At 42.9% G+C, this 14995-nt stretch overlaps 1 protein-coding gene across 1 annotated transcript; it reads left to right on the plus strand.

The window, feature by feature from the left end:
- The first annotated feature begins 3722 nt into the window (after nt 1-3722).
- LOC311130021 (UDP-glucuronosyltransferase-like) lies at nt 3723-14567 on the plus strand. The gene is made up of 5 exons (XM_084162623.1): nt 3723-4799; nt 11296-11427; nt 11953-12040; nt 13523-13742; nt 14195-14567. The coding sequence occupies exons 1-5, from the start codon at nt 3873-3875 to the stop codon at nt 14478-14480; spliced, it is 1653 nt and encodes a 550-aa protein (XP_084018749.1). The 5' UTR covers nt 3723-3872; the 3' UTR covers nt 14481-14567.
- The last annotated feature ends 428 nt before the right edge of the window (nt 14568-14995 follow it).

Genomic DNA, 14995 nt, shown 5'->3' on the forward strand with positions numbered 1-14995 from the left:
TTGGCCCATTCCTCCTGACAGAGCTGGTGTAACTGAGTCAGGTTTGTAGGCCTCCTTGCTTTTTCAGTTCTGCCCACAAATGTTCTATAGGATTGAGGTCAGGGCTTTGTGATGGCCACTCCAATACCTTGACTTTGTTGTCCTTAAGCCATTTTGCCACAACTTTGGAAGTATGCTTGGGGTCATTGTCCATTTGGAAGACCCATTTGCGACCAAGCTTTAACTTCCTGACTGATGTCTTGAGATGTTGCTTCAATATATCCACATACATTTTCCTTCCTCATGATGCCATCTATTTTGTGAAGTGCACCAGTCCCTCCTGCAGCAAAGCACCCCCACAGCACGATGCTGCCACCCCTGTGCTTCACGGTTGGGATGGTGTTCTTCGGCTTGCAAGCCACCCCCTTTTTCCTCCAAACATAACGATGGTCGTTATGGCCGAACAGTTCTATTTTTGTTTCATCAGACCAGAGGACATTTCTCCAAAAAGTACGATCTTTGTCCCCATATGCAGTTGCAAACCATAATCTGGCTTTTTTATGGCGGTTTTGGAGCAGTGGCTTCTTCCTTGCTGAGCGGCCTTTCAGGTTATGTCGATATAGGACTCGTTTTACTGTGGATATAGATACTTTTGTACCTGTTTCCTCCAGCATCTTCACAAGGTCCTTTGCTGTTGTTCTGGGATTTATTTGCACTTTTTGCACCAAAGTATGTTCATCTCTAGGAGACAGAACGCGTCTTCTTCCTGAGCGGTATGACGTCTGCGTGGTCCCATGGTGTTTATACTTGCATACTATTGTTTGTACAGATGAACGTGGTACCTTCAGGCGTTTGGAAATTGCTCCCAATGATAAAACAGACGTGTGGGGGTCTACAATTTTGTTTTCTGAGGTCTTGGCTGATTTCTTTTGATTTTCCCATGATGTCAAGCAAAGAGGCACTGTGTTTGAAGGTAGGCCTTGAAATATATCCACAGGTACACCTCCAATTGACTCAAATGATGTCAATTAGCCTATCAGAAGCTTCTAAAGCCATAACATCATTTTCTGGTATTTTCCAAGCTGTTAAAAGGCACAGTCAACTTAGTGTATGTAAACTTCTGACCCACTGGAATTGTGATACAGTGAATTATAAGTGAAATAATCTGTCTGTAAACAATTGTTGGAAAAATTACTTGTGTCATGCACAAAGTAGATGTCCTAACCGACTTGCCAAAACGATAGTTTGTTAACAAGAAATTTGTGGAGTGGTTGAAAAATGAGTTTTAATGACTCCAACCTAAGTGTATGTAAACTTCCGACTTCAACTGTATTTCTCTGTCCTCAGTTTGATTGAGGGCTTGTAACTGATTAGCTACCAGTATAAAGCAATGAAATATCTAATTCTTACAAAAAATTAATGTATAGACTAAAAAACATATTTCTGCTTGAAACGTAGGTATTACAGACTGGGTCAGGAAGTGGTTGAAAATGTCAGTGAAGACACTTGCCAGCTGGTCAGCGCATGCTCTGAGTAGGCGTCCTGTTAATCCTTCTGGCCCTGAGGCCTTGTGAATGTTTACCTGTTTAAAAGGTCTTACTCACATCGGCTACAGCCGTCTGGAACAGCTGGTGCTCTCATGCATAGTTCAGTGTTGCTAGCCTCGAAGCGCGCAAAGAAGGTATTTAGTTCAGAGGAGGGGCAGTGTGCGTGCGAGTGAGCGTAAGTTTGCGTGTCAGTGTTTTGGGTGGGAGGAGAAAGGGGAGGAGCTGAAGGTAATGGTCAAGATTCCTCACAAAACATGAGGTAATACTTTGAGCTTTAGGGTATAGCTCAAAGGTTAGAAAACCACGATGACTCCTCCCAGAACAGGGTTAATATTGTAACTATGACTTGCATGTTGCATGCAATGTAATTACAGTGGTTTGCGAAAGCATTCACCCCCCTTGGCAGTTTTCCTATTTTGTTGACTTACAACCTGGAATTCAAATACATTTTTGGGGGGGTTGTATCATTTGATTTACACAACATGCCTACCACTTTGAAGACACAAAATATTTTTTTTGTGTGAAACACACAAGAAATAAGACAACAAAACAGAAAACTTGAGCATGCATAACTATTCACCCCCCCCAAAGTCAATACTTTGTAGAGCCACCTTTTGCCGCAATTACAGCTGCAAGTCTCTTGGGGTATGTCTCTATAAGCTTGGCACATCTAGCCACTGGGATTTCTGCCCATTCTTCAAGGCAAAACTGCTCCAGCTCCTTCAAGTTGGATGGGTTCCGCTGGTGTACAGCAATCTTTAACTCATACCACAGATTCTCAATTGGATTGAGGTCTGGGCTTTGACTAGGCCATTCCAATACATTTAAATGTTTCCCCTTAAACCACTCGAGTGTTGCTTTAGCAGTATGCTTAGGGTATTGTCCTGCTGGAAGGTGAACCTCCGTCCCAGTCTCAAATCTCTGGAAGACTGAAACAGGTTTCCCTCAAGAATTTCCCTGTATTTAGCGCCATCCATCATTCCTTCAATTCTGACCAGTTTCCCAGTCCCTGCCGATGAAAAACATCCCCACAGCATGATGCTGCCACCACCATGCTTCACTGTGGGGATGGTGTTCTCGGGGTGATGAGAGGTGTTGGGTTTGCCCAAGACATAACGTTTTCCCCGATGGCTCAATTTTAGTCTCATCTGACCAGAGTACCTTCTTCCATATGTTTGGGGAGTCTCCCACATGCCTTTTGGTGAACACCAAACGTGTTTGCTTATTTTTTTCTTTAAGCAATGGCTTTTTTTCTGGCCACTCTTCTCTGTGGAATGTACGGCTTAAAGTGGTCCTATGGACAGATACTCCAATCTCCGCTGTGGAGCTTTGCAGCTCCTTCAGGGTTATCTTTGGTCTCTTTGTTGCCTCTCTGATTAATGCCCTCCTTGCTTGGTCCGTGAGTTTTGGTGGGCGGCCCTCTTATGGCAGGTTTGTTGTGGTGCCATATTCTTTCCATTTTTTAATAAGGGATTGAATGGTGCTCCGTGGAATGTTCAAAGTTTCAGATATTTTTTTATAACCCAACCCTGATCTGTACTTCTCCACAACTTTGTCCCTGACCTGTTTGGAGAGCTCCTTGGTCTTCATTTTTTTAAATTTCACTTCACCAAATTCGACTATTTTGTGTATGTCCATTACATGAAATCCAAATAAAAATCTATTTAAATTACAGGTTGTAATGCAACAAAATATGAAAAATGCCAAGGGGGATGAATACTTTTGCAAGGCACTGTACCTTTCATGTTACTTTTCTTTTTCAATGTCATGCTGATCAATGGGAAATTAATAAATAACAGACAACAGTTCATTTTGTAGAACTAAGAAAACCAACAATTCAACTATAACAATATGAGTACTATTGGAGAAAAGCTTTTTTACAAACAGCCCTTTTAAATGAGCAATGCTTACTTTTCTGGTTTCAGTTCTTGTTAGTAATACATCTAATTGATCATCAGTATCTCTGTTATACTTTTGCATTATAATTCACTAGCCAATAGCCAGCTAATCTCAGCACCCAGAACCAACTCAGCTACTCTATACTGTATGTTAAGGCTGTCACGTTGAGATTACTAGTGAACTAATCCTCTCCATCTCTCAGTTGCCCTAAGCAATCATTAACCTGAACCATTCATACTGCAGATAGACTTTAGTCCACAGGAAGGACTGACTGGGGTTATATAACAGACTGCCTGCACAGGCAGACCCAGACCTAGCAGGGAGACACACTCCCACAGTTTAGTCTGAGGTTTAACCGCCTCTCAGTAGCACTCAGTGCCAGACCTCAGGGAGGTAGTGTACTTCTCACAACACAGCTTGTGTAACTGAGCAGAGAGGCAGAGAGGCATGGGCTGGGGGAAAAGTGTTCCTGTGGATAAGCTGGGGCAGGGGCTGTGGCTGGGGCCAGGGCTGGGGCTGAGGCCGGGGAATAGGCTGGGACTGCTGGTTCTGCTGTGCTGCCTAGCCCTGTGTCCGGGGCCCGTCCAAGGGGACAAGGTCCTGGTGGTGCCTGTAGACGGGAGCCACTGGCTGAGCATGAAGCTGCTGGTGAAGGAGCTGGCGGCCAGGGGCCATGAGATGGTGGTGCTAGTCCCTGAGACATCCATCCTCATCAAGGGCTCTGACTACCACAGGACTGAGATCTTCAGGGTCCCCTACAACAAGGAACAGCTGGACAAGAACATCAACAAAATTAAGGACGACATGTTCCGCAAGACCCCGAAGGTAACGGACATATTTATGAACGTGCAGGGCCTGATTGACTTCACCAACATGCAGGTGAAAGGCTGTGAGGGCCTGCTGTATGACGAGCCCCTGATGCAGCGCCTGAGAGGAGAAGGGTTCAAGATGATGCTGACTGACCCCTTCCTACCCTGTGGATCCATCATCGCTGACTCCTTCAACATCCCAGCGGTGTACTTCTTGAAGGGGATCCCCTGTGGGATGGAGGATAGGGCTGCCCAGTGCCCCACTCCCCCATCCTACGTACCACGCTTCTTCACCGGCAACACTGACCACATGGACTTCCTAGGGAGGGTTAAGAACATGCTCATGTACAGTCTGGAGAGCTACCTGTGTACGGTAATGTTTGCTAGCTTCGACGAGCTGACCAGTAGGTACCTGGAGAAAGACATGACATACAGGGAACTGCTGGGGCATGGGGCGATCTGGCTGCTGAGGTATGACTACTCCTTTGAGTATCCCAAACCCAGGATGCCCAACATGGTCAACATTGGAGGCATCAACTGTGGTAAAAGAGATCCACTTCCAGCGGTAAATAAAATAAATAACTTAAACTGTGCAGAAACATCAACTGTGCAGAGCTGTGCACCCTATACGTTATATGGATCCAGTTCCAGAAACCTTAAGGCACATGTGTCAAACTAATTCCACAAAGGGCCAAGGGTCTGCAGGTTTTCGCTCCACCCTTGTACTTGTACACAAATTAGTAAGGAACTCCCCTCACCTGGTTGTCTTGGCGTTAATTGAAAGGAAAAACCAAGAACCCGCAGACACTCGGCCCTCCGTGGAATTAGTTTGATACCGCTGCCTTAAGGGATAGATTCACTGCAGTGGCAGTTATACCACAGCAGAGATTCCTCTGGGAAAAATTTAGCTAAATTATAACTTGTTTACATTACATTTCAAGCTATCAAATTATTCTCTTACATTCTAATTTGGGACCATATCTCTTTTCAAGATCGTTATGTTTTGACAGACAGACTACTTTCTCCTCTGAAGCCCTAATGTTGTAAAAGAGTCAGAAAGATTCTGTTGGGTGTTTTAAAGGGACAGTCAGTCTGTCAGAGTGTTGGGTGTTGTCCTCTACCCCAGATGTTGTGTTTCCCTGCCTCAGACACTCAGCTAGCGGCCAGCTGTAACCGGATCTCTGTTTCCTCCATAGGGACTGACTGGACACAGCTCTCCGTTTATCTACCGACTAGCTCCTCCTCACGTTCTACAGCCCACATTCCACTAGCTCTCATTAATGGGACTTGCAAAGCAAACGTCCCATTCAAAATCTTCGTCATACTTCTTCTTCTTCTTCTTCTTATTATTATTATTTGGAATGCTACTCTTCCTAAACCGTTTAAGCTAGAAATGTAATTCAAACTTTAAAACATGCAGATCGGTCTTTTATACTATCAAAATATATTCTATGGATCTAACGATACAGCTGTTTTAGTAACTGCATTAACACATTTTACCCCATTTTCCAAACTACCGTTTTGACCCCTCCCCCAACAGACAAAATATCTACTACCAATAAAATGTTACAGCTGTTTGTCTGAGTTTAGAGTGACAAAAAGTAGCTAGCAAACGACAGCTAACAGTTTTCGCATGTCTCATCAACAGAGCCGTTGCTATGGATACTCACAGACGCAGAGGAGCACGTGGCAGCTTTGGCAAAAATGATGACAACCACAACTACTGACCACAACACACAACTAGTGACCACAACTACTGACCACAACAACACAACTACAGACCACAACTACTGAACCACACACTTACCAAAACTACTGACCACATCTACTTACCACAACCACACAACTACTGACCACAACTACTGAACCACACAACTACTTACCACAACCACTGACCAAAACTACTGACAACACAACTACTGACCACAACCACACAACTACTGAACAGACAACTACTGACCACAACTACTGAACCACACAACTACTTATCAAAACTACTGATCACTACTACTGACCACAACCACACAACTACTGACCATAACGACTGACCACACAACTACTGAACCACACAACTAATGACCACAAACACTGATCACAACCACAAAACTAGTGACCACTACTGACCACAACTACTAAACCACAACCACAAAACTACTGACCACAAGTACGGACCATAACCACACAAATACTGACCACAACTATTGAACCACACACCTACTTACCAAAACTACTGACCACTAATGACACAACTACTCACCACAACTACTGACCACAATCACAAAACTATTTAACACAAATACTGATCACAGCTACTGACCACAACCGCACAACTACTGACCACAACCACACAATACTGAACACAACTACTGAACCACACACCTACTTACCAAAACTACTGACCACAACTACTGACCACAACCACACAACTACTGACCACAACTATTGACCACACAAATACTGAACCACACAACTAATGACCACAACCACACAACTGCTGATCACAACTACTGACCAAAACTACTGACCATAACTACTGACGACAACCACACAACTACTGACCCCCACACAACTACTGCTCTGGTCTGCACTAGCTCTGGTCCAGCTCTGTTCCTGGGCATAGCTACCTAGCTGTGGTTCGCACCAGCTCTGGTTTAGCATATAATATCCACCAGCAATAATTGTAACTCTTGAACCGTTCAAGCTAGAGAAACCAAACCAACTTTCGCATATTCAGGCTATCCTATCCTATCAACCAACCAATCAATCAATCAATCCATATTTTCATCTACCTACCTCTTCAATTATAACCAGTCACCACCATTACTACTGCAGACACTACCACTACTATAACATATTTCAAAAGCATACATACTTTAAAACATGCTAGCAAACACACATTTACATTTTAGTCATTTAGCAGACGCTCTGATCGAGAGCGACTTACAGTTAGTGAGTGCATACAATTTTCATACTGGCCCCCCGTGGGAATCGAACCCACAACCCTGGCGTTTTCTTCAGGAAATGTACTTTTCAGTGATCACTGTTAGCCTAAAGAGTTTATCTATTAGATAGAACTACAGCTAGCTATCAGTAGGTCTACATACAAACCTATTCTACGTAGTTCTTCAACTACCATAAAAATACTTTTAAAGAGCTGTCATCACTAGATCCACCATCATATTTCTAATCATTACATCACCATTAAACTAAAATCAAACTTCATTTACATTGAACATTTTACAAAAGTAAATTGTGCATCTATTTATCTGAAACCCACAGCATGAATGATTCAGACTTTGCTTTCCTAAGACTGTTGGTCCACATGATCCTGCGTTTTATTCCCATCTTCTGATGGATCTCTTTGTCGTATATCTTTCTTCTTTTAGTTTTCACACGCAACAACTGTAGTTCAGACATTTTTGTGATCTAACTGCCCCACAATCCAAAGTAATATGGTTGATATAGTAGTCTATCAAAATAACCAGACTAATTATTTTACTACATTTAACTTTGAAAATATGTAAGTGCTTTGCTTTAAATAGTAAAGTTACACTTTTTCAAGTTATACCACTATCACAAAAATATTTTTAAAGAGTTAAAGCAAGTCCCATCAATTGTACTTCATGTACAATTACCATCTAGTTTGCCTTGCAATCTGTCAAACCTGGTGTAACCTAGAGTTCAAGTTACTTTCCTGTCAATTTTAAGTATTGTGGGTACTGATAACAGACGCCAGAGTGCTATGGGAGTCATGCCAAACAAGTAATCCTGACAATGTTTTAGGGAATATAAAACGCAATGCACCAATAGAAATGCTCCATAATCGCACCCATAACTCTCAAATCGCACCCATAACTTTTCAAATGTTTCCTAACCACATCCTTCAGCTTGGGGAAAGAAAAAGGACAAGGCAGATAGATGTGCAGGGAAAGTGTGGTTCCTCATATTTTGTAGAAAGAGAAGTATTGCTCAAAATTAACATTAGGAGTGCCCCTCTCTGTACTACCCTCCATTCTCTCGCTTCTCTAAAGACTGTTCAGTCAGCGAAACCTGAGCCAGGAACAGCATTGATGTGCCCCAAATGGGCCCTGGTCAAAAGTAGTGCACTATATTAGGTAATAGGGTGCCATTTAAGACATTACACAGTTCTTTCCTCCTGGACTGTGGCCCCTATAATCTAATAGAGGAACTGAGGGGCCCTATTGTGGTCTAGTTCCAACCCTACAAACCTCAAAAAGGGAAACTACTCTGCAGGGATTGTTTTGTGTGGTTAGGGTTGGGGTTATGGATAGCTGTGATTGTTATAGGGTTTATTATGCCTTTATTTCTATGAATACAGGGTGTTATCAGAGCATGGTCTCCTTTCACAACTTCACCTTCCCTCCTTCAGTCAATGTTTTGCTAACCAGACCGAAGACTGTTCTAACACTCAAGTATTGCTCAACATTAACGTTGGGGGAATGTCCCTCTCTGTACTACCCTCCATTCTGTCTCTTCTCTAAACGCTGTGTTCAACCAGTGAAACCTGAGCCAGGAACAGCATTGATGTCCCCCAAATGGTACCATATTCCCTATACAGTGATCTATGGGCCCTGGTCAAAAATAGTGCACTATATAGTTAATAGGGTGTCATTTAGGACACAACACTGTTTTTTCCTCGTGGACTGTGGTCACTATAATCTAACCAAGGACCTGAGGGTCCCTATTGTGTTCTAGTTCCAACTACAGGTCTTCACAGGTCCAAAAAGTTGGACACATTCTGAAATGGACCTGAGGCTTTCCCACCCGGACCCAATATGCATAAATAAATAAATAAAAATATAGATACCGATATGCATAAGTAAAATAAAAACAATATAAACACCTATATGCATAAATAAAATAAAAAATATATAGGACACCCATTCCCAAAAGACCCGAGGACAACTAGACCCATTCCATATAGACCTGTTCAGATCCAGAGCCATTCCAATCCCAGTGAGGGAAGCAGCAGAAAAGTCATTTTTTAAGCTACTTTATTAACCGGAGCTGATAACGCGCGATAGGCTCAGTGTTGCCAACTTAGCGATTTTGTCGATATTTAGCTAGTTTTTAGACCCCTCCAGCTATTTTAATTGATAAAAGATTCTAGCACAAATTAAACTACTTTTCAGGCTGCCTTTGGGGAGTTTTGACACTGAGGGTTTCTATGGTTTTGATAGCATTTAGCTACTTTTCCCACTCAATTAGTCCGTAAATGAGAGTGGGAGAAGCTGTCTGTGCAACAGACGTCACAGCAATGGCACACAGACAGACAGAGAAGTACAAGAGGTGCTGTGCGGCAGGAGAGGGGGCGAAAATGCTACGTCGGGGACCGCAGCAAGGCAAATTGGTACTGTGACGTCATCGCTGCAATGGTAAAACATCATCTAGCGACAAATCAAGGAACCAATAGCAGATCTCACTGAAAAATAGCAACACTGGAGGGAGGGAGATAGAGGTGCCGCTTGAACAGGCGGGAGAGGGGCCGTTCTGTGAGCGAGTGACACGGGTGAAGAAAGGAGGGAGAGACAAGAGACAGCACCAACCAAGCCGACTCGCGCTATAGTAGACTAAGAGCCAATTTATGCTTGATCTGAAACTGTGGTCGGAGGCGCCATATGGATGGTGTGACGCAATTGCGAAGCCTCCGGAGTCACGCAGAGGTCAAATTGAGCTCTGTACCGCATTGCCTTGCGCCTCTCAAATTGTGTAATAATGTGGAGGGCTCCGTATAACTCCGCATTGACATGATTGGTTGACGGTAGGTGAGGGCGAGAGATCCTGTATAAACACAAACTCACTTCCTTGACAACAGCTCTGAGCTGATCCGTGAAGTGCAAGAAGTATGAATACCATATCACCTCGATCACACCGATAGTGTTTTGCGCAAAATGGAACGCAGTATCATCTGGATGTGTGTGCAACAAAAGTTCAACATCCATATGGCGCCGTCTACGCATCCAGTTTGAGGCATACGTTCGATAAATCCAACGTATGCACCACAAAGAACACACTGCAAATGCCTCTGCAACGCAATGCTGCAAGGCAAACGCAGCTTTCCATTGGAAATTAATGTACTTATGGTGTACCAAAATGCAATATTGCTGTCGGTGTGATCAAGGCATAAATGCTGCACGGCCAATGCAGACGTCAGATTGACCATGCAGCGCCTTTAACGTGCGTATGTTGATTTTGTCTATCCCTACCAGACGTGTTCATGACACGCAGGTTAAAATACCAACACCAATTGTGAACCAACTATATTAATTTTGGAACAGGTCGAAACATTCATGAACATTTAGCTAACTTGCTATTGCTAACTAATTTGTCCTAGGAGATAAACATTGTGTTGTTTACCTGAAATGCATATGGGTTTTTTTTTGTGCTGGATCTTTGGAGAATGTTGACCCATTTTGAGTTCTACAAAAGCACGTGTTCTCTACTAGATGGGAGAGGCAGGACTTGCAGCACGTCAAGCGTCTAAAATAGAACTACGTTCTATTTTAGCGATGAAATGATTGAATTACATGTATGTGTACATTTATTGTTACAAAGCTTGCGCACGTGGCCGGTTTTGTCAGCATGTAATAGCTGCCATAGCTAGGTTATTTATCATCAAATATGATTACATAGTACCTGTCTTGACTGCATCAAACCGGGAGAAGCTAGCTAATGTTAGCTAGCTAGGCTAATTGAGGCTGCAGTGCATGCGCTCTCATCCTACAGTTAAAAATAACAACAACTCCATTCTGAATTAAGTAGCAGCCTACCTGTTGGCTCTTGGTCATTGTAGCCTAACCTTCTCCTTTAACTTTTAATTCCATCATTCATTGATTAGATATCTCCTAACTTTTGCCACACACATGACTTATGACCAACAACAACAAGCTACACATACCACGCTCGTGTAAAGCAAGAGTAGCATCTCACTCACTGACTGACTGACTGTAAGTCACTCTGGATAAGAGCGTCTGCTAGATTACGAAAATGTAAATGAAAAATGTTTTTGTTAACTAACCCTTCCCACCGTGCCTCAACAGGACCTGCAGGAGTTTGTGGATGAGTCAGGAGAGGATGGCTTCGTGGTCTTCACCCTGGGCTCTATGGTCTCTCAGATGCCGGAGGAGAAAGCCAAGCAGTTCTTTGATGCCTTCAGCAGGATCCCTCAGAGGGTAAGGACACTTCGAATACGTCCCAAATGGCACCCTATTAGCTTGTCAAAAGTAACCCTTTCTGACCAACACAATCTTTACAATCTTCTGTAAATATCAACAACTGACAACATATTTTCTAAATCTTAGAATATTAATTCTCACTCACAGTTGAGATGTCAGTGTTTGTAGTAGCACAGTACTATGCATGTTAAGCATATAGGCCTAATCTCCAATCCACCATTAGTCTAATCTAAACTAAGAACAAGTCCTTTGTCACCCGTGGTACTTAACTCATAGGAATACTGTAATTACATGGAGTTTCAGTGGCATTTGCATATTCTCCATATACTATGTCAAGGGTCATGGCAAGCTGCTGCTCTATGTTGTTCAGTTTGTGTGGAGCTACACTGGTGCTATGCCTTAAACTCCAGACACATTTATATCCCACTACAAACTGGTGTACCTTCATCACTATATCCAGAACTGGCAGATGATTCTATATGACTTGATTAGGAAGGTAAGCTGTTGTTTTCTGTGTTTCAGGTGGTATGGAGGTACACAGGAGTGGTGCCTAAAAACGCTCCAGCTAACGTCAGATTGATGAAGTGGCTTCCTCAGAATGAGCTGCTGGGTTGGTTTAGTCTCTCATAATCAGAGATAATGTTACAATGATATAGATATCATGAAAACCACCTGGGTTACAGAAGTTACAGAGGGGTACTCTTCGCAGTAAACACAACATGCTACTTTGTTGCCATTGTGCAAGAGAAGCAATACTACTACTTCTTCTTCTTCGTGGTTTCATGTCCTATGTTATAGTTGAAGTATAGTTGAACACTAAGGTTGGAGTCATTAAAACTCGTTTTTCAACGACTCCACAAATGTCTTGTTAAACTATAGTTTTGGCAAGTCGGTTAGGACATCTACTTTGTGCATGACACAAGTAATTTTTCCAACTATTGTTTACAGACAGATTATTTCACTTATAATTCACTGTATCACAATTCCAGTGGGTAAGAAGTTTACATACACTAAATTGACTGTGCCTTTTAACAGCTTGGAAAATACCAGAAAATGATGTTATGGCTTTAGAAGCTTCTGATAGGCTAATTGACATCATTTGAGTCAATTGGAGGTGTACCTGTGGATGTATTTCAAGGCCTACCTTCAAACTCAGTGCCCCTTTGCTTGACATCATAGGAAAATCAAAAGAAATCAGCCAAGACCTCAGAAAAAAAATTATAGACCTCCACAAGTCTGGTTCATCCTTGGGAGCAATTTCCAAATGCCTGAAGGTACCACGTTCATCTGTACAAACAATAGTATGCAAGTATAAACACCATGGGACCATGCAGCCATCATACCGCTCAGGAAGGAGACGCGTTGTCTCCTAGAGATTAACGTACTTTGGTGCGAAAAGTGCAAATAAATCCCAGAACAACAGCAAAGGACCTTGTGAAGATGCTGGAGGAAACAGGTACAAAAGTATCTATATCCACAGTAAAACGAGTCCTATATCGACATAACCTGAAAGGCCGCTCAGCAAGGAAGAAGCCACTGCTCCAAAACCGCCATAAAAAAAGCCAGACTACGGTTTGCAACTGCACATGGGGACAAATATCTTACTTTTTGGAGAAATGTCCTCTGGTCTGATGAAACAAAAATAGAACTGTTTGGCCATAATGACCATCGTTATGTTTGGAGGAAAAAGGGGGCAGCTTGCAAGCCGAAGAACACCATCCCAACCGTGAAGCACGGGGGTGGCAGCATCATGCTGTGGGGTGCTTTGCTGCAGGAGGGACTTGTGCACTTCACAAAATAGATGGCATCATGAGGAAGGAAAATTATGTGGATATATTGAAGCAACATCAAGACATCAGTCAGGAAGTTAAAGCTTGGTTGCAAATGGGTCTTCCAAATGGACAATGAAATAAATAATTCTCTCTACTATTATTCTGACATTTCACATTCTTAAAATAAAGTGGTGATCCTAACTGACCTAAAACAGGGAATTTTGTACTTGGATTAAATGTCAGGAATTGTGAAAAACTGAGTTTAAATGTATTTGGCTAAGGTGTATGTAAACTTCTGACTTCAACTGTATATGTTCTAGGCCACCCCAAGGTCAAGGCCTTCATCACCCACGGAGGAACCCACGGTACCTACGAGGGGATCTGTAATGGCGTTCCCATGGTGATGCTGCCGTTGTTCGCTGAACAGGGTGACAACGTACACCGCATGGCAGTGAGGGGTGTCGGGGAGGTGCTCAACTTGTTTGATATCACCTCAGACAAACTAGTGGAGGCCCTCAACAAGGTCATCAACGACAAGAGGTCAGACATGTTAACGTAATACTAGGAAGTAATAATGTTACAAGGACATCATGTTATATAGGGCGGCGCACAATTGGCCCAGCGTCGTCCAGGTTTGGCCAGGGTAGGCCGCCATTGTAAATAAGAATTTGTTCTTAACTTACTTGCCTAGTTAAAAATGAAATAAAATATATAATACTAGGAGATACTATGAACTCAAGTAGCAGTGCAAACAGTACAGAGACAAAATCCTAACTTGAGATCTACACGCACATATTGAGTTTCAGTGCAAATGTCATATTGTCAGCCATGCATGATTTACATTAAAGTCTGAGTTCCTCATTAGAATTCAGTCCCAGGTGAATATTGCACTGTGCAGTGTGACACAGTGGTTCCTTCACTTATACTGTATTAGCAGTCATGAGTTGTCTATGAGGAGATTATAAACCCTGTTGCATGTCCTTCCTCCTCAGTTACAAGGAGAAGATGGTGAAGCTGTCAGCGGTGCATAAGGACCGTCCCATCGAGCCCCTGGACCTGGCCGTGTTCTGGTCGGAGTTTGTGATGCGTCACGGCGGAGCGGAACACCTGAGACCTGCCGCTCACGACCTCAACTGGATCCAGTACCACAGTCTGGACGTGTTCACTCTGCTACTCACTATAGTTCTCATTGTTGTCATCGTCACCGTTAAATGCTGCAAAGTCTGCTTCCACAAGTGCTGTGGAACAAAGAGGACTATAAAGAAGAAGAGTGCATAGCCGTGGGAAGTGCTGCAGCACCTCCTGGTGGTGAGATGGTAAAGCTGTAAGAGTGTGTTGCAGTAAAATAAAATAAAACAATAAGTTTTTTTGTTGCCTTATTGATATAAATGATCGTGGGATTGGGTAGGGGAGAGAAAAAAAACATGGGACATTTATATATGGGCCCCATTCTGCATCGAGAGGTCTCAGCTCTGTTTTGTAAACTGTGCACTCACATTTTTATTTAACCTTTTATTTAACTAGGCAAGTCAGTTAAGAACAAATTCTTATTTACAATGACAGCCTACCAAAAGTCACATCACGAGAAGAGAGACACCACAACACTACATAAAGAGAGACCTAAGACAACATAACATGGAAGCAACACATGACAACACAGCACGGTAGCAACACAACATGACAACAACATGGTAGCAACACAACATGGCAGCAGCACAACATGGTAGCAGCACAAAACATGGTACAAACATTATTGGGCACAGACAACAGCACAAAGGGAAGAAGGTAGAGAC

This window comes from Coregonus lavaretus (genome assembly GCF_964263955.1).
Source record: "Coregonus lavaretus genome assembly, chromosome: 5".
NCBI classification, from domain to species: Eukaryota; Metazoa; Chordata; class Actinopteri; order Salmoniformes; family Salmonidae; genus Coregonus; species Coregonus lavaretus.

Excerpts from the sequence above, each read along its gene's own strand:
- LOC311130021 (XM_084162623.1), top strand. The coding sequence starts at position 3,873 with ATGGGCTGGGGGAAAAGTGTTCCTGTGGATAAGCTGGGGCAGGGGCTG. Across the intron at positions 4,800-11,295 it reads AAAGAGATCCACTTCCAGCG|GACCTGCAGGAGTTTGTGGA; the intron begins GTAAATAAAATA and ends GTGCCTCAACAG. Across the intron at positions 12,041-13,522 it reads TCCTCAGAATGAGCTGCTGG|GCCACCCCAAGGTCAAGGCC; the intron begins GTTGGTTTAGTC and ends TATATGTTCTAG.